Source organism: Acanthisitta chloris, unplaced genomic scaffold, assembly GCF_000695815.1.
Source record: "Acanthisitta chloris isolate BGI_N310 unplaced genomic scaffold, ASM69581v1 scaffold13564, whole genome shotgun sequence".
NCBI classification, from domain to species: Eukaryota; Metazoa; Chordata; class Aves; order Passeriformes; family Acanthisittidae; genus Acanthisitta; species Acanthisitta chloris.
The window spans coordinates 23,846-47,604 of NW_008668848.1; the positions used below are offsets into that span (position 1 = coordinate 23,846).

A 23,759-nucleotide genomic window follows, 5' to 3' on the forward strand; every position below is an offset into this window, starting at 1 on the left:
GTTGTTCAGCTTGGGACAGTCTGTAATGTAGGAGCAGCACTGGTTTAGCCTTTACTGTTAGAAGTCTGATAAAAGAGTCACCTCATTGCTTTCTGTAGTTGCATTTCATAGTTCTTGGCTGGGACTGGTATTGCATAGATGCAGCTGATACATGTATTTACTTTCAAAGAAACCCATGCTATTTACTGTGAAACTTGGAAAAAGATTTCTTCAACACCTATCTGTACTCCTCCTCTCCAAAACCTTTTGCCTAGGACTACTGTTAGGTAGAGAAATATTAGGCAAGTCTCTATTTCAACAATTACCTTATACCACCCCAAATATTATGCCTTTGGGAGGAGTATTTGTTTTAATGTGCCTGCCTTTTGAATATGGAATTGTTTCAGCTTAACTGAAGCGACAGATAAAGCAGTAGGTTCTGGTTTCAGCCTTCCATACCAAATATTTGTCTGGGAGGGATAAGTCCTAAATTCAAAGTAACAGGCTACCTTCAAGTGAATTGATTATTTTTTTGCATTTTTCAATGAAATCAGTTCCAATACTTTGGGGTGACTGTTTCTCCTTGGCAAACTGGGAGGTGTGAGAACACAACATGCTTCATTTCCTACACTTTTTAGACACTAAGTATCATTCCCCCTCTTTGCTGTCCCCCAACCTAAAGGCAAAACAGTACTGCAATTGCAATTTATGGTAAATCAGATCCCTCTAATGTGCATTAGTCATGTTCCAAAAATACTTTTGGATATGACTTGGGTAGACAGCCTAATTTTATTAATTTGAACTGGAGCAATTCTAAGGAACTGCAGCAGTGTAACATTAACCTGGGGAGCCTGGTACAAACCTGTTAAAATGATGTATTTTTAGCATAATGGCCAGCACGTGAGACAGGGCCAAGCTGTGTTGTTGTGGGCTGAAAGCGAATGCATTTGTAATTCTAGGGGCAATATATGAGGGGAAAAAATAACTAATTCACTTTCTCAAAAACATGCAGTACCACTTCTGAAGTGCATTATTCTATGAGTGACTCTGAATCTCTCACTGTACCTGTCACAGAAGTTGGAAGGGTGTTTGACTTTTTCAGCTGCTCTCTTCTTTCTAGTCTTGACACAGTAGTCTCAATTTTCTTCTCCCCTTCCTGAGTTGATGATTTCGGCAGTGTGTTTGTTTTGCTGCTGCTGCTGCTTTTATTATCTGACTGATTATTCAGAGCAGCCTAGAGCAGAGAAGGAAAACAGCTAAATGAGAAACAGTTTGCCATGTAATGGCTACAAGTAAGAGATGATACTCTTGATGCTTTGATTTATCACTTGTCCTTTCCTTAACCTTCCTATTTAGGAAATGATCACAACACTCTGATACTTCTAAACTAACAGTTATTAGAAACCGTAAAACAAAAAGACCACAAAGTTAAATTTGTTGTGTTGTCATTTCGGGCAAAATACTGAAGAGTTTGAGCCTGCCCTACCTATTAAATACAGCACTGAAACCCAACATGCATCTGTGGGCAACTTCACACTCATGGCTGTGTTCTTCTGCCAGTTGTCTATGTCTCTGGTTATGCACATATATATCAGAGATTTGGGTCTTATAACAAACATCAAATTATACTTACTTATCCACATAATCTCCCTTTTTGCCATCTGTGGTATCTATATACAGCACCACTGTGTAGCATCACTTCTGCACTGGAAGTGTAAGTGCTTTCCTTACTAATAGAAAACTGCTGAGACTAAATAGCTATTTGGAGCACAGGCAAGAAGTGATACTGCAATTCAGTGCCTGCCTTAGGCATTTGGCTGTATCTTACGGTCGTTCATTTCCTTCATTCATCTGTATTTTATCCAAATAATACATTACAATAAAAATAAATTCAAACTTATTAATATTCACGAGAAAATGACTATTCCAGCTGTTATTTCCCAAGCATTAAAGGTGAACACCTTATTTACTCAAGCTCTGAAAGAACCATGTTGCACACAATTTTTCTGTTCCATCATCAGGCAGTGGTTGTGCTTATGACTGCCATTAATCACTGCCTGATATTAAGGTATCAGAGTTTATACTAGAATTGTCACACTATTGAGCAGTATTTTTTCTTGGAGGTCTTAGTTTTGCAAAAGGGAACTCTAGACTTTCAGACAAATGAAACATAAAAATACTTCCTTTCACATAAAAAAATTAGCTAACAGTTCCAGTTATAGTGTCAGTGTTTCTAATGGGCAGGTTTCTAAAGGTTGCTTACCATTTCTTTAGCCAGCCTCTCTGCTTGCTTGGCCTCTCTGGCTTGTCTCCTCTCTTCCCTCGTAGCTTGCTGCTCACGAAATCCCTTTTGCTTTTGCAGTGCTAATGTAATCCAAAGCGGTTGTGAAGTTTCCACTTTTTCCATCAATTTAGAGCCATCTAAAGAATGCCTGCTCTGGAGGACAGGCTTTTCTGAAAGAAAACATGGCAAGAATTGATTGAGTAATGCACATCTCTTGTCTCAGGCAAACCTGTACAACTTCTCTACCTTGTGAAAATGCTGGAGCTGAGCCCATTCAGTGCCATGCCAGTCACAGACCTTTGCAAATCCTGAAACAGGTTTTATGCCTCAGGACTAAGACCTAATTCAGCACATTTCATACAGCTGTCCAAATTTAGCCTTTTTTATTTTGTGAAAAAGCCTACTACAGACGCTTAGACTTATAGCCTTATTTACTCCAAATATTCACATTGCATGAGATATTTAGTCAAAGTGATACCTATGCCTTGATTTGTTTATAACTGATGAAAGGATCCAGCCAGAATGTACTGCAGTTCCCTGGTTTTTCAGCCATAATTAGGGGAAAAAGAGTGTCAAAACAAGTGGACCAAAATCATGTATTTCTGTAAATTCTGTTAAAAAAATATCTTTAATTTTTTTAAATTGTCACTTGACCGTTCACCTTTCTGTACCCTGAATGGAGTCAGAACAGCACCCAGAACAGAGCTGTGAGTGGCAGGGAACAGCACTGGGGTGCAAAGGTGCTTCTGCAGAGCTCAGCAAGCACAGAAACTCAGCTGGCCTGGACCCTGCTTTTCCAGCCAGCAGCTGTGCCTCCAACTACTTTCCAGAAATCCTTACTTTTAAAAAATGAATGTCAAAAGTGTAAAAAAATGTCAATAATAAAAAAAGGAGGCAATTCCACTGAGATACAGTTTTAGAAACGTCCAAGTGCTTGCAAAATTCAAGAATAAAAACCACTGGGATTTCCCAATGAAATGCTGAATTCCTGCCTTGCTCTTTTGAGTGCCCTTATGCTGAAAGGATAATTTTTCCTCTTGTGCAGATGCTATTTCAGGACACAGGGACTTTCAACCCTCCTCTCGTGAGCCACTATGGCCACTGTAATTGTTTCTATTACTGAAGAGTGCCCCTGAAAAGCAGACTCCCATGCCCAGCTACATTGGGTTGGATAGAGAACTTGCCCAGGAGAAGGGGACCTAGATCTTAATATTTTTTTAACTTAGATAACATTCCCCTAAAAAATAGAAACAATAGAATGTACATTTTACAAATCACATCCTCTGTTCCGATGACACCATTAAGCATGGACCACAGAATCCATCCCCTGACTAACCAGGTAACATCTCTGCCAAGGAAAACACACACTTCTGTTACCTCCTTGAAATTAACTTTCTTAAGCAAATCACACTGGTCACACTGTGTGTGTGTGTTTCTGAATTAAATTGTGGGGATGGGAAGTCTCACTCATTCAGACAACCCTAAGCAAAGTAGTGGTCCTCCACAAACAACATGCCAGGTAAAAATTCTAGCTTAAGACCAAATGACTTCCTCTGCACCTCCAGCATCTCATTTTGGCAATGCAGACAACAGCTAAATGTGCTTTGAAAAACACATACCTTTCTTCAATGGCTCAGGCTTTTTGTCATTTTTTTCTCTCCATGGAATACTTAGGGATGGGAAAAATGACTTCTTTTCTTTTATTTCTTCCTCTTCATTTTTGTACTCATTGGATGGTGTGGGGTGTGCTGCATTTGCTCTGTCTTCTTTTCTCCAGCCACTGTCTGATTCAGCTTTAGCTACTCTTTGCCCCAGAGTTTCAGATAGGTTTGATCTGTTCATTTTAGAGAGAGGAGACGATGGTGGGGTCTGACTGGTGGGCTTTGGAGCTAAAGCAGGTTTCTGTGGGACCAGTGACTTGCATGCTGGGGGAAAAGCACTCTGGCCAAAGGCTGCTGGGGCCACTGGTTGTGTAAACTCCACCACAGTAACTGAAGAGTCTTTTGTATTACCAGGGACATTTGCTCTCCCCACACCAGGTGAAGTATTCTCTTGTGGAGCAAAAACAGGGGATTCTTTCTCACCTTCTGTTGAGGGGAGTGGGTCAGGCACACCATCAAAACTGTCTCCTGCACTGTATCTTTTCTTTTTCCTTTGCTCTGCCTGCTGATCATAATGGAAACGTAAAGAGTAGTTTGTCCTTCGTAACTTTATGCCAAAAGGAGAAACGTTTTCTTCTCCATTTGGTGATGGTTTATCTGCTTTTTTTGTGCTGTTATTTTGCTGATTTTCCAGAGCGCTGGGAAGTTCTGACTGGGGTAATTCTTTTCCTGTAGGATGAGAAAAACTCGGAACAAGAAAAGATGGAAGATCTTTTGCAAATTTGCAGCCTTCTGTATTGTCTGTCACTTCACTGTGTGTTTCCATTTTCTCCTTAGCCTTTTCAGCTAAGTTATCCTTAAGAGCGGAAGCCACGCTCTCCTTCGAATCGGCAGCTGAGCCAGTGGTTCTCCCCATAGCCACTGTTTCATTGCCTTTTGCCACATTTACATTCTCAGCATCTGAACTGGTTCTTGAAACATCTGAAAATTTCTGCCATGCTGGTGTTATTGAAAACTTGGCATTTGCAGAGAGGGTTTTCCTCAAGTTGCCATGGGGAGTACCTCGCCCTCGGGGTGTCCAGTCATCACTGTGCCTGCAGACACTGACTTGATCTGTCTCATTATATTTGTTGTTTTCTGCATTCTTTAGGATTCTGGAGCGGATAGAGGCCCACTCAGCTAGTACAGCCTGGTTGTTCAGTGTCTCTTGTGCATGTTTCATTTTACTGCTGCTGGGTTTGGGATCGTGTTTTTTCTTCTGGGACTTTTCTGGTGAAGGAATATCCACATTTTTCCTCTCTTCTGTTAAGCCAAGTAATGATTTGCAAGCTGTGTCCTTTATCTGGTTCAGGTCAACTGCTGTGCCACACAGCTGTGCTCCAGTAACCAAAATAGCTGTGTGGGGTACACACACAGATGATGGGAGAGTATGAGAGCCCTGACTGGTTGTGTGCATCCTGCAGTCTTTGGAAGAAGAGAGTCCTGCTCCTTTCACGGGCATGACAGGGCTCAGATTTACTTTCTGAAATATGATCTGTTTATCTCCAGAAGACACTTGAAATGTGAAGGGTCTGGATGCAGTTTGTCTTTCATCTACCTCTTGCCACCGAAGTTCTTCCCCTATGCGCTTTTGCTCCTGAGCCTCAACTTCCCTCTTCAGTTTCTGGGCTAGCATTTCTTCTGCTGTTCTAGTCCCTTTTTCTGGCTGTTTGAGTTTTTGCACTCTTGATCCTTGGAGCTTTTCCTCTACTGGATGCCTATCAGCCCCTCCAGAACATAACTCATCTTTGTTCTGTGACTGTTCCAAGGATTTTTCTTGGTTTTGCTGAAGATTTTGTCCTTGTGTGTCTGCCTTCTGCTCTTTTAGCTTGTTCCATTCTTGTCTATTTTGTTCCTTTTGCTCCTTTGGTTCATCTTGTGGCACACCCTCTGAACTTTCCATGTGCATTTGTTTTGTAAGTTTGTGTTTCCTCTGGTCTTCCCGTTTCTTTTTCTTATCCATGACTTGCTGGGATTGTTCCTTCTCTGTCTTTTCTCCTTTCTCCTTCAGATGCTGCCTTTGTTCCTCCTGTTTCTTCTCTTGTTTGAGGCTGTCAGGTTCTTTCTCCTTCTTCTGTTTTATTTCTTGAAGCTCCTTCTCTTCTAGCTCTTGTCTCTGTATTTCTCCCTTATTTTGGTCCTTGAGTCCTTTTTGTTTTTCCAGCCGAGTTCTTTCTTCTTCCTCTTGACACTCTTTTTCAATCCTGTGCGGCCTTAATTCTTCCAGTGCTAGCCCCTTCTGCTCCTCCAGCTCTCGTCTCTTTTTCTCCTCCAGCTCCTTGTGCTTCTGCTCTTCCCATTCCTGGTGCTTCTGCTCCTCCAGTTCCTGATGTGTCTGCTCTTCCTGTTCCTGGTGCTTCTGCCAGCTCTCGTCTCTGTTGCTCTTCCTGTTCCTGGTGCTTCTGCACCTCCAGCTCTTTTCTCTGTTGTTCCTCCCGTTCCGTTCCTGTCTTCTCCTCCAGCTCTTGTCTCTGTTGCTCCTCCTGTTCCTTGAGCTTCTGCACCTCCAGCTCTCGTCTTTGTTGCTCCTCCAGCTCCTTCTGCCTCTGCTTCTCCAGTTCCTGGTACTTCTGCTCCTCCAGGTCTTGCCTCTTTTCAGCCTCCATCAGTCTTCTCTCCTCTTTGTGGCATGTTTGCTCTTCTGTTTTCAAAGATGTCTCTCCTTCAAGGAGATGCTGCCTCCTCTCTTCTTCCTGCCTTTTCTCTTGTTCTTTCTGCATCTGCTCAAGTTCTTGGCGCCTTTTTTCTTCCATTTCTCTTTGTTCTTCCATTTCTCTTTGTTCTTCCATTTCTACAATCTGTCTTATCCTTTCAGCCTCAAGGATCCCCAAGTGATCTTCAATGCTTTGCTCTTCTGCCATCTGAAGCTGCTTCTGCTCGTCTCTGTCCTGGATTAGGCTGTCTGCTGTGAAATGTCCATTATAACCTGGATATATGTCCCCAAACAGTGGAGTTTCTAGGTCATCTGGTTCAAATTCTGTTATTGTTAAACTCTGTGATCCCTAAAATTGGGAGACAAGTTTGGAGTTACTGAATATTGCCTATTGTCTTGTTATTCTTTACAATGAACAGAGTTGTGAATGCAAAGCACTTTTCTTTTAAACAGTGATTTCCACCCAGAGCCAACACACCCACCCCAATTTATGGATCACATCATCATAGATCCCATGTCTCTCACCTATTCAGATGATAGCCTTTAGAAAGAAAACAGTATAATGCTAAATACCAAATCACCACCTGGTGTACATTGAGAGCTGCCACTTCAAATTTACAGAAGCCCAAGGACTAGAGCACAAGTTTCACATGCCCGTTTACTACTTAGAACTCCATCCTTTAAGTCTGAAATAATTAATGCCTGCTTATGGGCATTGTTTTGCCAGTTCTATCACAGCAAATCTAGCTGTTACTTGCAGAGACAGAAGCTGTTGCCTGCAGAAAAGAGCTCTGCAATGCTAGCTCAGGGAAACACAATTTGGTTGCTTTTCATGAATCCTGAGCCAAAATATCTTCCTCATTAGCTGCACTGAGACTCCAGGGCTATTGCAGGAACTGTGGGGACATGCATGGACAGTGCACCTAGAGCTCCCCAGGAATAATTGCACTGTTCTGTACTGGGGCATGTGCTTACCACTGCCCAGCTCTCCATGCCTGCCCCATGGCCCTGGCATGTGGGTGCAATATATGCAACAGACTGCAGATCATCTTCACAGCTTACTCGCTGTCTCTGCAGTGACATGATCTGATGAGCTGTACCTGAAGAGTGTTTCCCAGCACTTCCCTTGAGGAAAACAGCTCAGCTAATATGCTGTCTAGCTATCATTTGTTAGCCACCATTTGGCTCCAGTTAACCATTCTGTATAAACAAGATTTTTAATTAAACTTCTACATTGCAAGAGTGATAAATGCAAGTACTATGGTGAGGAAGAAAGGACAGTAGCCTCTCCTGAACCCTGTGCAGTTGAATAGTCCCATTAACAAGCACTAGTAAGATGTCAGAATGAAAAAAAAAAACAAAACAGCTGTGCAGTAAGTGTACAAAGTTAGAATTTGATAATTGACTCTATGGCTGTTGCAAGAGCTAAATTACTTAAATCTTATTCTTTATTCAAAGACAAAGATAATACTCCTGCCAGAACCCAAGTCAGTTTTAGAGAATCTAATGTCCCAAACAAATTTTGCATGATAGGATTGCCTATGCAGGAGCAGTGGCAGGTAACTTCAGGCCTTTACGACCTAAACTTTTTCCTAGAAAAACTAGAATTAGAAAGCTCTCCCAATGTAAAATCCTGGTGGTACTTCAGGTGTGAGTAGCATTTATCTTAACTGGCAATATTAAAACTTCTTTGTATCTTCTCTTCAGCTAGGGTTTCAGCTGTAGGTCTCTCTCTTGACTTCAAATAACACGTAAACACTAACAAATAACACTGCTAATAACAGTGTTAATCACATCTTAAGACAGTCCTCTGCCTACAGCTCCTGCTGCACTCAGTTATGGTTAATTTACACCCAGCTTCAAAGTAATCTCCCTCCTCTTGCTGTTCGGGCAGTGATTTAATACCTTTGTTAATCTCTTGTGCTTTCTTGACATCCTCTGCTTTTTTGGCTTCACTGACATCTTGTGCTTAGCTGCACTGTTGTCTAGACGAGCAACAGCCTGGGGAACTGAATCCAAATTGATTGTTTCAATTGTGCCAGAATAGGAAAATTGTCTTTTTGGCCGAGCTGATTTCACTGGAATGACCTGTTGGTATCACAAACAGAAGAGACTATTATTAAGCTATTTGTTCCATTAAATAAATAAATAAATAATACACACATACACAAAAGTGTTTGCGGGTTTGAATTCAAAGGAGTTATTAGCAGAAAAGATTTGAAACTCTGTTTTTCCATTATAAAATCACAAACTTCAGACATTAAAGTAACAGCTCTAATATCTTCCCATTTTAGAGTACTATGCATTTTTATACTTTTCATGTAAAAATTACTTAGACCATTCTAACTGAAGTTTATTCACAGTTTAGCTGCACTCTGAACTTGTTGGGAACGGGAAGGGCACAGGCAGGGTTTCAAGCAACATCAAATACCAGGACATTTTAAAGTTTGTTTACTGTGGATGAAAGATCTACATCTTTAAAGAGTTTAGATTATACACTTTAGGCAAAAGCAAATCAGATTGACTTATCTAAGCATTATAATAGAACAGCTACAGAGCTGTATCATCTGAATGGAAGACGACTGTGGTATTGGATCTTGGACTGGCACAGGGCCTGTGGAAAACCTTCCCTCCACAGTCATGTGGAGTTGTCCAAGCCAGCAGCAAACAGCAAAAAATAAAATAGGACAACACTGGCTTTGATGGGTGCTTTTTTCCTCTTTGCCCTTCAAGTACCTGGGTTCAGAAAGTGCAAATATAAGCAAAGTGATTCAGTGAGACTCCTCTCATTAATAAATACAGTGGAACTGTATATCTAGGCATGTAAGAGTGAGCCTGTCATCAGTCTCTCCCATAAATCACCAAGCTATCATCCCAGGACTTGCATTTGGCATAATCTAAATGGAAAAAGAAGACAGGGGAAAAAAATAAGGGAGAAAACATCCTGTGTAAGGAAAGAAAATCACATTGTTTTCAAGACAGCTCTGTAATCTTCTGAGGTTAAACATATGCTAATCAGGGAACCAATTACTTAAAAGCTGAAGGAACATTTTGCATATGCTTATTGAATTACATGCAGGCATAACAAAGTAGTAGAAGTACTTATGAAAATTATGGCTCTGTGATTAATACATCAAATACAGGAATGCTGCAAGACTGGCAGAGACTGAGTCCTGCTGTTTCCTGCAATCAGCTCTTACAGATTTCTCAGTCTTAGTTATTGCTTATTTACTAGTCCCAAAACTGTGCAATGTTCACAAACTCTTGGATGATCAATGAAACAATGAAATATGTATGAAAGCAAAAACTGTCAGGCTTCCAATATCTAAAATTAGAATGCAACTCAGTGCAAGCCAAGTGTAAAAGGTTTTTTTACCTTTTCTTCCACTTCATGTCCTGTTCCAGGCAAATTCATTGTTCTCAAGAAATCCAGACTGTCACTGGACTAGAAAACAAGATTACCACAGACAAGTAATAAAACGCAAAGGATCTAATAAATATGATTCAAAGGACTTGTGAAATCATGCATGTTGGAGTAGGATTTGTATCCTGTTTCCTATCACTGCAGGACTGATGGATAACCAGTTCTTAAATGCTATGAGTTTCTCTTTGCTGCTCCTTGAATCACTGCTGTATATACAGAAGCAGTTGGTGCTACAAAACACTATAAAATGCAAAACACTCAGGCTTCCTTCACAAGATAAGTGGGTTCCAAAACAAAAGAAAGAGCACAGCTTGGTAGGGTTTCAATCAGCTCTTAAGAACTTTATTTTCTCCTGACACACACATAAGGAATAAACATAGGAAGCTGATCAGGCACTACCTCTACTGCAAGGAGTTTCAACTCCAGGTTCTTGATGACTCTTCTTTTTACTGAGCAAACTGTTCCTCCAGAGCAATGAAAGCCTGGAGGACTAGGACTCTTTAGCTACTGTCTTTTTCCAAGCCATCTCACAGGGGGTGGATTTTTAAGGCACAGGCATTGAAGGAGCATTCCTCACACCCAGAAACACTGGGTTTAATAATTTTATCATAGTATTACTTCATAACCAAATGAATGTCAGGATCCCATTACACCAGGTGCACATGATTGTTAGTACAAAGCATGAAAAAACAGCTTCACAAATATAGGTTCAGTGAAACCCAGAACTCTTGCCACTGATCCAGGTTATTCAGTCAGGAAAATCAGAAGTTGCAAAGCATCATAGGAAACCTGTCCAAAGTAAAGAGCAGCACTATGTGGTTCTGAGCATCAACTCCTGACAGAAGTCACCCCATCCCCTAGGACCTATGCAGACAGACACATTGAGGAGTTACAAGGCAAATAGAAGAGACAGGAGCAGAAACCAGAGAAGCTGCCACATGCCAGAAATTTGTGAGAACACAGTTAATGTGTGCAGAAACAAAAGGAAAGTACCAAGAGCCTTGGCTGACTCTATGCATGTAGTGTTGGTTTGCTTGTGTCTACAATCACCTCTGAGTAGGGATGTTTGCTCCTTCAGTATTTGGAAAAGGAACTATGCAAAGGTGTGGTCGTTTTTTTTTCAAAACTTGATATTTAAAAGAGTAGGTGGTAAGGACTGAATCTTTCCCTCCTTATTACACAAAAAGTACTCTAGTGGTTTTTAGTGCTTGAACTATTATGTCCTTTGAGCTGGAGGGCCCCAGGGGACATTAGGGTCTCCTGCAGGATCCAGTAAGAAGGCTGTCTGCAGAGAATCTCTGCTGGTCTCCAACACAAACTCTCACCTAGTACACACAGAGTATATAGCCCAAACCTGTCCACAGCCCCACTGCACACTTTGTGCTCTGAGGCACACAGGATGCTTTTGATTCACCTTAACGGATTGCTTCAGAGGGGAGTATTTGTGAAAAAATACACCTTGGTTTAGCAGGGGTGGGGTGTGACTAGATGACCTGTAAGGTTCATTCCGAACTCTAAACTTCTATGATTCATTTTTATCCTTCCAGAATGCCGATGGAAAGGCATGAGTGTGCAGGTTCTACCCAAATCCCTGGCTCCCTGACAGATCTGACCACAGAGGAGCTATGCTGCCCCTCAAAGACTGGTGAAGAATTTGAGCCACCTCAGTCATAAATCTCCCTTCTGTGTCTTTGGCTGAACACAGGCATGAGCTGCAGAGGACACTTCCTGCCTTGGCCCTTCACACATCCAGCACTGCTGTTAGTGAACACAAGCAGAGGCTCATGCCCTGGTGTCCTACCAGGATCTTAAGGGTTGCCTGTACTTGATGGGTTGATTCAGTCCTTCCCCAAAGGTTCCCAGGCACAAAGTCAGCCTCCTCCAGGCATGGAAGAAAGTCCCTCTGTCCCCTGTGCTCCTTTCTGCCATTACTGTGACATACAGAACCAGACTTGCCTTAGAGAATTTCCAGAGACCTTTCCTCACTCACTGTGGTTCCTCACTTTTCACAATCTGAACAAAATCCTTCTGGATACCTGAATGTCCACAGTTCCTGATATCAAAATCTTCATGAATAATTTGAATAATTATTTGAGTTATACTGGACATTTGGATTTAGGGAGTGTTCAAAATGCTTATCCCCCTTCTTTGCCTTTGGCTCCTGTTCATGAGAAACATGGATACTCACCATATGACCTAGGATTTTACAGGTTTAGGCTCCAGATCCCTCTCATTTTGGAACGATTTTACTTTTTGCCATTTGATGTTGTGAACAACTTTCCTTGTGGGGAAGTCCATATTGCAAGATATTTTCTGGCTCAGAAAATTTTCCCATTTTCTAGCTACACTGCAAGTGATGTCTGCATTGCTGGATGTTCAGAGCAAACACTCAAACCAGTAATTCTGTGGGACACAGCTCAGGATGCCAAGAGCATGTGTCCCCCCAGGTCCAAGAAGCATAAGCTGAGAGATCCCTCCCACACAGAACAGCACACTGAGCTCAGCTACACCTCACTGGAGACATCTGCTACGCCACACTGAACTTTACTCTTTTAGTGCTGCTACAATGCCATGAACACATCAATTTAAAGTGCTTACTTTATTACCACTCTCTGAGATCACTGTGTCCTGCTGAGTCTCAGCCTCCATGGAGCTGCTGAACAACACATCCTCTTCTGCACTGGTGTTTGCCTCCCCCATTGTCCTCGCAGAAACTGTCATTTGTGGAGGCTGCCCAAATTTTATATTCTTGGCCAACTGTTGCTGAAAAACAAGAAGAGGAAAAAAAACCCAAAGTAACAATGAAAATATATTTATATTACAAGCAAAACAAGCCAAGTCTAGCACGTGCCCCTTCTCCGTCTGAAAGCTGCACAGAAACATTCAGGGCAACTTCTGACTCTAGACAAAAAATAAAGTCCAACTTGAGGCTGACATTGCTGCAACATGGTGGGCAATCCTCTTCTTTCTCCCCAGAAAGTGACCAAGGTCAGGAATTTACTCTATGACTTCCGATTTTGGATGATCAGAGTACCTGACTGTGTTGCCAACTTTTGCAAACTTACTGTGAATTTTGGAACACTCCATCTCTTTTTTTAATCTGTGTTCTAGGTTATGACTTTATCAAAGCTAATTATGCAGCCTTATTGTTGGCAATAAATTATGAGCCAAGCATAGACTGAGAAACTAAAACTACTCCAAAAGGCAACCTTTTTCTTTTCCAGCCACCAGCATCTCATGTATTTGCAGTTTTTAAAGATATCCTTATTGTAATGTTTAATCACAAGTTTTAAATGGTCAAGGTTTGGCACAACTCTGCCTCAGAGGAGACTAATTCTCTAAGGAGAGGAAACCCAGCTCTTTTAGATGCTTTATCTCATAGGAGCAATATACAAACTCATGCCTGCTGATGCTTATGAGCACTGTCACTCGCTGCTGTTGCACCAAGATGTTTAGGCACCAGATGAATGGATAAAAGAACTTTCCCACCATTTATTTTTCTTGTTGAAGTAATCTTCTCTCAAGGGTTACAAGAAAGTACTCTTGAATTACATCAAGTGTAAGATGAGTAAAATAAGTAGCATATAATATCTGGTAGGGTGAGTTAGAGAAATAGGAGCCATTGCTACTGCAGAGACACATACCATACACCCTTTGAAAGTGAACTTTTTGCAAAAGAATTAGAAGAAATTCTCTAGAAGGAGCAAATGGAGTAAGGAACATTTAATCAACCCATTCCCTTCCTGAAATATTTCAGGGAATCATTTACAATGAGGAAGGGACTGTGCAGTTATTTTCTTGCTTTGCTGTCCTTAAAGCACAGAAAATTTCTCCAAAAGAGCTCTCCTATTTCTGTGCTGTGATACTAGGAAAAAGCAATTCAATTGCGCAGCTTCTATTCAGTGGAAATGTCAGGTACTTACACAGTCCTCTCACATGAGTTTGCCACTGAGAACTGTAGAAGATTGGAGTAGCTAGCATATAAAACAAAGAAATTTTTTTTTCCTATAGCACAGAATCAGTAGCATGGCTTAGGTGAGCAGTTGGCAAGGAAAGATATCCTCTAAAAGGATCCAGGTCAGATCAGTCTTGCTTCCCATCACTGCCTGGTGGGCTAGACTCATATAAAGTTTATGCATATTACCTCCAAAACATTGATAGATTTCGGTGTTGAACCATTAAGACTAAAAGAGCATGCAGAAACTCCTCCTAATCAGATCATTAAATTAGAATAGTTTTTATCAGTCTCCTCATTGAGTTAATTATTTATGCCATTTGAATTTTGGCAGAACGTAGCTAAATTCCTATAGTATACCATTTTGGCATAGTGGACAGTTCCGAATGAATTCGAATTTTCTGACAAATCAGACTTTTAATCCCACCTGGATTGCTGGCAGTGCACCCATAGTCTAAAGGCAAGGGTTTCACCAGGGCTTTCATGTTAGCAGTGCAACTCTCTGACTTGAAATCTTACAGGTTTCCATTCTCAGCACCAAAACTGCACAGCTACCACACATGACATTTATACCACGAAGCAGTGGCTGGAGAGACCACACACACAGGGGAGCTTTAGGATGAGATCCAGGCCAGGGTTTCCTCATCCAATTTTTTTTTTCTATATGAGATTCATGAGATTCCTAAATGATTCATGAGAGTTTGTCTATTCACACAGAACTTGGATGGCTATCAGCACAGTGCCATTCAGTATGAGGTGAGGGGCACGGCTGCACATCTAATACACACAAATAAACACCAGGAATTTAGCAAAAATTTAAAGTTTGTACTCGTCTGACTTTTAAAATCTTCCTCAGTAACTGGACCAAGACACAGGGCCACTTCTATTTCACACAAAATAATTTGCTAAAGTGTGATACTACTTAACTGACACCAGCTTAGCATTAATAACTTCAGAAATAAAGCTCTGAAGTTAAATTGCTCTGTGCTGTCTGGCACCTGCAGCAAATAAAAAAGCTCAGACTTTCAAAGCACTCTTTGCATTTGCATAGGAAATGCCACAGAACAAGCTCTCCATATTAACTGGCAGAGAGCCTGGATCAGGCTGTACCTCTCCTCCTTCACTCCCATTTGGCTCCTCTTCTGTCTACATGCCTGTTTGCATGTGTGTTGGACTCAGGTCCCTGAAACCACACCATTCATACAGCTTTGTGCCTGGACTGAATCCAAAACCAGATTCCACTGAGCTGCTTACTCTGCTCGGTTAAAAAACACTAAAATGGAGTGTACTATTTCAGCTGATTCCATTCTAGACAAGTCTTTAAAGAAATGTTGGTCATATTTTACCTTCAACTCAAATACCCATTTTTCCCATCTGTTTGCAATACAATGAAACTTAAATGAAATTAAGTTTTCTACTTACAAATAATTGTAAAATTATGATTTAATCAATACTTGCCCTGAGAAGAGCCATGTTGTTGAAATTCCATTTGGTTGTGTACAGTCTCTCAGAATGACCCAAAAATGCCTTGAGAATACACAATAACAGGGTGAGTCCATACTGAGATGCTCCTTGAAAATGCTCCAATGATTTGTGGCATCTGAAGACTTTAAAGTCAATAGCCAGTTTAGAATTTTCCTTTTATGAATTTGTTTTGTTGCTCTTGGAACTTCTGTAACTACTTCACAAGTAGCAGCCCTGTACGGCACTTATTTCTGCAGTTTAACTTTGCTTGAAGAAATATTTGTTTTGGTTTGAAAGTGCTCCTGGTTTCAACTGGTGCTCATGTGTCCTCATGCTGTGAAAGACTGAATAATCATCCTCTATTCATTTTATCAGTTCCACTCATGATTTCATGAATATCATATTCTCTCTTATAATTTCTTTTCTAGGCTGAGAAGACAGTTCACCTAATTAGTCTTTCTACAGAAGTGAGTCCACTTCTTAATCCAAACAGGAAAATCTGCAGCATATCTAAACAAATGAAACACCCCACATAAGTCTGGGGTTTTTTAACCAAAGAGAGAATAAGTCAGAAAGCATTATGTGAGAAGTTATATTGGTATACCTGGAGGCTTTAGAAAGCAAACTAGTTTTTTAACCAAAGAGAGAATAAACCAGAAGGCATCATGTGAGAAGTTATGTTGGTATACCTGGAGGCTTTAGAAAGCAAACTAGGTGTAAAATTAACATGGAAACCTACTGAAAATGAGGAAAATAAGTATTAGCACAGATCTTTTGGATATAAGATGCAGGGAGGGAACTACTCCACTCCCCATTGCTGGAGCAGCATGTGGTTTGGGGCATTACACTTGAAGAAAGTTTTTTGTGAGAGTCCAAAACAGATGCAAGGTGAAGAAGCAAACTGTAAATGGATCTTTTTTGTGAGAGTCCAAAACAGATGCATGGTGAAGAAGCAAACTGTAAATGGATCTCTAGAGATCCAAATCTAGAGATGTGTATTTGCAGCAAATCCAGATGCAAATGCAGATTTTGGTATACAGTGGCCACTTACTTACAGAGCAAGACTTTCTGGAGAAGCCTGAATATACTGACAGCATCTGTGGCATCTGTCACCTGAGTCTCTTCTCAAGCAAAGCAGATGCAAGGAAGGAAAATGGAAGCTCATTTTCAAGGCTTACTATGATCATAGGAAAAAGAGTGTCTGCCCAAGAAATGCTCAAATGGTTCAAAAAAAAAAAGATAAATTCAGTTTATAAAGTCAAAACAACATTCAAATATGAGTTAAACAATTAGGCTGCAGTGGCACTGGAAAATATTGGCAACAAAGAAATTAACTGTAAGAAATACAAAGCTGGACAATTGTGCAGTGAAAATTTACTCCCAGTTCTGTAAAATGCAGAGCATCAAGTCAAAAGATAATAACTCTGAAGTCTGGCAAATGACTTTGTTGCCTTGTTGAGAGCTGGGCAATACCAACAGAGGCAACAATGGGAATGGCTGGTAGAATACAGATGTGCCATGCACAGTAGGGGAAGCACTGGCTTGATCATTAGCTAAGCTATGCTAATGACTAAAAGAATTGGAATCCAAAACTGAAGAGTCATTACGTCTGACAGGAAGAAGATTATCAGGGGCATTCATAATTACAAAGCCAGGAAAATCTGATTTTTAAAAGTGGTCCTTTATTATTTGATCAAAAGTCAGGATATCCAAAAAATATTTTATCATAATTAATATCTTTGTAATAAATGGGTGTTTTGTACATGTACAGAGCAGAGGGTTTGTTTTAAACCATGTGCCCACATGAAACAGAAAGGCTGTATGTAGTGCAGTAGTTCCTAAATACAGTAGGCCATATGTCAATAGTTAACCTTTAATATTTCCTGCAGCTGATTGCTGCAGCCTCATGGATGCCAGATGACCTGGGATACTTCCAGTGAAGGCAACAAGCAGTTCTCCTGCCTCCTGAGGCAGCAGCAGTGCCTCACCACAGTATGGCCACAGCAAAAGGCAGAGAGTGGCTTAGAGGCTTCAAGATACTAATGTTCTAAACAAACTTCCATTTTAATTCCTGCAGTTTTTGAGAGTCTGAACCAAAAATTGTCTTCTAGTCATCTGCTGACCATTTCTGGCAACTACCTGTGGTAGAAAGAAGAATCACAGCTACAAAATGTGAGGCAGTTGTTCTAAGACACTTCGATGGAAGAAAAAAAACACACCCAGGAATTGGAGAGATGTAAAACCAAGCTCCCAGAGTTTCTTTTATTCTTTTTTTTTTTTTCCTGACACACTGATAGATTTACATTGTAAACATTCCTTGTGTCTCACTCATATTCCTGTAAAGTAAAGCAACGGATCCCCAGAAACTAGGAAAGTTCAGCATTAAGAGTCCCAGTGCCTGGGAACAGGTTCAGGCTGCTTTTCTATACTGGATCTTAAAAACTAGGTAATGATAAATCTTAGCAGATCTAAAGGGCAAGGAAAAGATTGCTTTTACAACAGCAGATTGCTTGAGCTGACAGAAATAACTACAGGATACACAAAGGCTATTGGAGGTTGACAAGAGGTCAAACTTTTCTCAGCCTGACTTCTAGCACACACTAAAACCTCTGAACATGACCAAATCTGTTTACAGAAAACATGATAAGATGAATGCTGCCAATCTGAAAGTCAATAAAAACAAGTGACAGCAATTCCAGAAAGAACTAATCTACCTTGCACACAGAATCAGAAAGAGAGAACTCCCCCAATAAAAAGCTGAACCAGTGCACATGTTGGCCAGCTGCCCAGACTACTACAGAGTTTAAACCACTACACAACTTTTTTTGTGGGTTCAACAACATTCCAAAGTCAGCAGAAATGCAAGGCAAGAAGGAAAAAACACCTTGGCGGTGCCCAGAACGAGACCCAGCAGCATCAGTGTAAAATGCCTTGCATTGCTATTCTGATTTCAAGACCCTTTTCACCATGCTGTCTATTGGGCTTGTAAGTATGGTGTCTTGGAAAAAAAAAAAACATTTAAGTTTTCCAGGAATGTTCACTGTGCCACCCCAAAACAAAAAGTCCCAAAAGGGGCTAAAATCTTCAGATCTTTTGATCTCAGTTTGGAACACAGGAAGTTCCCTGTTAAGCATCAGCACAGGGAAATGAATCCTGAAAACAATTCTTTACTGAAGAGCATCTTGCCAGGTAAGTAGAAACTGCAAGCGTTGTGCTTCCACTGTGACATATAAGTCTGGGCAAAACCACAGGAATACTGGTGGTGTGGCAATGACTTGAGTCTAGGAGCTGGGCACATGGAGCCTTTTCATGGGTTTATGAAAAAGATTCCATGGACATTTAGATGAATATATAACTTCTGTGTAAACATGCAAATAGTTAAAAGTGTAGTTTGCAATCTATTATGCATTTCCTTTCTGAATGAATGAGTTGTGTTCACCATCAGCAGCAGAGTGGAAAAATGAACCATGTGTTACAACCTGGGTTCCAGATGCACTAAAATGACAAAAATGAACTGTCATCCTTCAGTTTTAAATAAAAAGGCAAGCAGATTTTGGACATCAAGCAGCTGAAACAATACTCCCCCTTAAAATCCATGCGAATAACCACACCAAGAAAAGGTTTATGTGAAGTTCACACGAGCAAGAGCGTATCACAGGCTATTTATTTTGTGACTTTCAAGGGGGACTATTTTGCTTAATTTTCTTGATTTACCATTTGTTTATTGAAGATAGTTGTTAACAACTGCAGTAACTCTATTTTTACCAGGTCTTTCCATTTACTGAAGGCAATAATTTCCACTGGGAGTTTTGAAATGGAGAAGCCAACACTAAAATTCAAAAGTTATTCAGATAAAAGCAGCATACAGAAGATAGGGAGGGCACAGCTCCCTGGAGAAGTTGGTGAGCTTTGTATTTGAAGGACACTGCAAGACAGGGTCAGCTACCTTATGTCTTTGCCCAGAGTCAGCAGTCATTTTAAATATAATGCTTTCCAGCCTGGAAAACAGCATGCACTGAATCTCCCTGACCCAGGGAAATGTAAGCTCAAAAACCAGCACAGAGGAATTGGAGCTGTCCTAGTGTGGTTTCTACTTCAGAGTTCATCCACAGTCAGCACAGCCAGCACTGTTCAGGTGCTCTGACTGCTGACAGCACCAGGCAGGGAGCAGGAACAATTTCATCCTGAAGGTCAGAGCTGTCTACTGTGCATGATCTCTCCCACCAGAAAAGATGGACCATGCATAGACTTCAGAGGTAAAAGAAATCAATGGTATTTTACTAGTCAGCTACAGGATAACAGCACTTGCATAGCATTAAAAATTTATCAGCATTTTGACAGGACATGTCAGAATCCTGAGCAATAAAGTGCAATGTGCTTCTGAAGGACAGCTCTTCCAAGGCCTAAAAAGGTACAGAGCTGGGCATCTTACAGATGTACAAGACATAAAGCAAAAAATTAGTTGGAGTACTAATGGGGCAGAGTTCTGGAAAAGAAGGGAAAGTAGGTCATGTAAAGCTCTTTAGAAGCAGTACCCAAGTGTGTTGTTTATGCTTTCGAGAGATAAACAAATCCACCTTTTGTGTGAACCACTGAAAGGACAGTGAGAAAAAGGAGAAAAAGGTGCAATACATGTAAAGATGAAATCAAATTGGCTTCACAAAGAAATCTCACTGCATGCCATTCCTTGCCACCAACACACCTCACTTTTTCTCTCAGTACCACACCTGTAGGACTCAGGCAGACAGATCAAGATGTGCCAAAACCATGAGTTCAATTCAAATGAGTTCCACAAGACACAGACATGTCTGCAGATATGATTGCAGCATCACTGAAGTACCTTTCAAGACCAAAACCTAGAACCTCTGCAGATTATCTAAATTACTTAATATGGGTTTTTAGCCAGACAACTTAACATGGCTGAGAAACTTCCCCAAGGCTCTTGGAAAAGCAAACCATCTTTTTGCACATTTAACACATTCTGGAGACTATTTTCCACTGCATTTTAAATATTTTCCCACTTACAATTTCTTACCTGGAGTGTTTTGACTTTTCCTAAAACGTTCTCCTGTGACATTGCTTGGATGGCCTGTTCACTCTCGGTTCTCCCATCAGGTATAAAAATACTATCATGGGAGAAAGCACGACTGCCCATAGAATAATAGGAGGATCTGGGGAAAAAAAAACAGTTAAAAAGTAAATAAGCACTGCAATTAATTTATGAGACTGACCCTTCATATCATAGCTGCCCTGCTATATAGATTTTCCCTCCCTCTTGCCTTCTACATAAAAGCTTCAAGCATTCTCAGAAGAGGTATCCAAATATGGTCTGTTATCAAAAGTTTAATGGAGATGCACAATTCCTTCACACACAGTCTTCCTCCTTGGAATCACCTAGAGCTGTGTGTTTTTAACAGGCATGTTGAGAAGTTCAGTTGATTTTCCTTTTAAGTCTCAAATAAAAATGTTCCTTTTAGGATACAGAGTAGGTGATGATGATGCATCACCAGACTGTGTATCTAAGAAAGCCTGTACTTGTGCTTAGCTCCAGTGCTTTGGGCCTTCTGTCACTCTTGGTCAAAGAAAAACAGCAGGTCCCAAGCAAATGGAGCTCTATAACACAAAAAGATGTAATAGACTGTAGCAATCTACTTCTAAAGAGCTACCTCATTTAGCTGATTACTCAAGGTCTTCCTATCATCATGAGTATGATCATACTGACAATAAAAGGTTATCATCCAACCCCTAAACTGCTAAGAAGCTTACTGCACCAGCCTGGGTGGCTTTGATTAGCAACAAAGAGCAAGATATGCTCATGTGTTGAACTGAAGATGAATGCCAAGAAGGTGAGTGCATCACAAATGACCTAGTTATATGGCTCTGATCAAAAATCCACAGACAAAGGGAGTAAACAAAAAGTGGTTTGATTTACCAGAAATTATCAAGAAAATTTTATGGGGAAAAAAAAGGTCTGTGGGCTGTTGGGAGCATTTGGGAGGAAAAATATTTGAGTTTGAAAGTCACATTTTGTCTCACCTAGAATATTCCATGGAAAGTGAGAAACCAGTAATCTAAAAACATGCTAAAAGCCACAGTAAAAAAAACGGAACAACTGAGAGATCTTAAATATCTCCTTTTAATAACCTGTTAGCAACTCTATAGAATCCATTTATAGTTTCAGAAAACAAAAAAAATCTGCAGGAAAAAAGTTTTTATATCGCTCTAACCAACAAAACATTCTAAATGTCATAAAAGCATTATAAACAAATATTTCAGCAAAAAGGGAAGTGATGCTTCCACAGACAGAGGTGTAAGCAAAGCAATAAGAAAAATTAAAGCTTCATATATTTAAGAAAAATCAGTATATTACATTTTTATGTCTTTCAAAATGTGCCAATTATTCATGGAGTGTTCAATATATTCCTGTTCATACTTTGGAAATACATATGTTTGGAATGCATTTACTATGTTTTCATCTTATTTTTTTTCCTGGCTACAAAAGCATGCTCTTTTGAAGTAAAACCAATAATCTTTTCTTACCATGGAAGAATGTTAAACAGGGTTACATTACCCCATTGAAACTGATTAGATGACAGACTATTCTTGACTTTTATAACAGAATTCCTTAGAAGTAATCTGAAAATCACAGGAAAAAAAACCCTCTCCTTTAGTTTATATAAAAAAATCTCTTTCTAGTTTATACATAAACCACTTTTGGACTCACAAAATAATCAATCCAATCTTCTGGGGAGAACACAAACATCTCTCTAAATCATTTTATCTTCCATACAATTACAAACTAACCAAAAAACTACTTTTTATTCAGAATTAATATTTGAGCAACATGCTTCATTTGAAACAAACCAGTACACAATCAGGCAAAGAGCTGGTTTCACAACATTTTTAGCCATGAAAGAAGAGGATCATTTAACTGATGCTATATTCTATGATAGATTTTTTTTTTTACATGAAAATCATAAGTTGACTGCCTCTGGCTCTGGCTGCTAAAGGTAATACACGTTTTACAAACCTTTTATTAGAGAAACCATAAAAGTTATTTTTAAACCCTGTTCTAAAAAGGAATCACTGTGACTCAGCCTCTACACAGAGCTGTGGTAAAACTGCATGGCATTGAAACACATCTGCCTTCCTTGGCCAGCCAGGAATCAGCCCATGAACCACAATTTGAGAAATGTCCCTTAGACAGAGCCAAATTCCTAGCAGGCGCTGGCTTGTGAAATGAGTGGTTTGACATGAGTGAAAACTTGGGGTTTTCTCATGTAACTATGTAGGTCTGTTTGAACTGAAAGCTCCGGCAATGCATTCAAAAAGGCTGCAGGGGAGAAAGTCTATATTCACAACCAAAACGGAGGAAAACATGCAAAAATTGACAAACCAGCCCATGGCAACCTCTCCTGTCCTGCGTCTGCGTTGCTCAGTATGTGATGCTGCTGCAGGTGCTGAAGGCAAGGTCAGTGGGAACTGGTTGTTTACTATTTACCTTTGAGCTGAGAGATCTGCCAAGGATGCAGAATCCAGGTCATATAGTGCTACAGAGAGGATCCTTCCTCAAAGATTTTGTCAGGAATGCTGTGACTCAGATGCTTGTGGCTTTGTCTCACAGCTACTTGCCATGCATGCAACACCATTCTCCCCTTTACTGTCCAGTGGGTCAGCGTTCTCATACTTTAAAAATCAGACACCTCACCTATGTTGGTGTTGTTTGCTACAACTAATTAGTAGGCAAGGGTTGCAATTCAGGTACCAAAGAATTCAGTGACTTGTTTGCAAGTTGTTCTTGACCTTACTAATGAATCGTTAATATTTAAGTCAGGAGCAGACAACCTGCAGCTTTGAAACTGAACAGTTTGCTAGCAGTTCAAACCCCAAAACTGCAGTTGACCAGCAGCAGGGATGCTCTGGCACTAATAACTGCCTGATAAAATCTGAGTCCTTGAAATGGAAGAAAAGAGCAACTGCTGAGGTCAGTGCTGGTGGACTGCCTGGGAGACAGATGTGAGTGAAAATCCTGCCCATCCTCCTACAGAGCTGAGGACACCTTTAGTGATCTAGTCTCTCCTTCCTGCGAAACTGTTAAAATATCATTTAAAGCTTCCTTTGGGACACCAGCTAACATGAAACAGCTTGGGAGCAAAATGTGACTAGCAATCATAAAGTACAGCACCACTTGAAAGTCCAACCCTGTCTCTGACAAGTGCCCCCAATGGCACCATTGGCAAATTAGGACCATGCCAAGCATGTACAGCATTTCTGATGTTCTCCCAAATGCCAATTGCTCTTTCTCTCCTCATTACATGCCATCACACATTTTTGTTTCATAGAATCAACCTGGTTGGAAG

At 40.5% G+C, this 23,759-nt stretch overlaps 1 protein-coding gene across 1 annotated transcript in view; it reads right to left on the bottom strand.

The window, feature by feature from the left end:
* KIAA1211 (KIAA1211 ortholog) overlaps positions 1–20,566 on the bottom strand; it is a 22,991-nt gene extending 2,425 nt beyond the window's left edge. Inside the window, exons 1-9 of the mRNA XM_009073107.1 lie at positions 20,435–20,566; positions 12,579–12,743; positions 9,933–10,001; positions 8,462–8,644; positions 6,699–6,905; positions 6,312–6,623; positions 3,883–6,247; positions 2,243–2,433; positions 1,045–1,213 (exon numbers count right to left, since the gene is read on the bottom strand). Of these exons, the coding sequence (XP_009071355.1) occupies positions 1,045–1,213; positions 2,243–2,433; positions 3,883–6,247; positions 6,312–6,623; positions 6,699–6,905; positions 8,462–8,644; positions 9,933–10,001; positions 12,579–12,743; positions 20,435–20,554 (3,781 nt within the window). The 5' untranslated portion in view covers positions 20,555–20,566. The remainder of the gene's footprint in view (positions 1–1,044; positions 1,214–2,242; positions 2,434–3,882; positions 6,248–6,311; positions 6,624–6,698; positions 6,906–8,461; positions 8,645–9,932; positions 10,002–12,578; positions 12,744–20,434) is intronic.
* Positions 20,567–23,759: the final 3,193 nt, after the last annotated feature.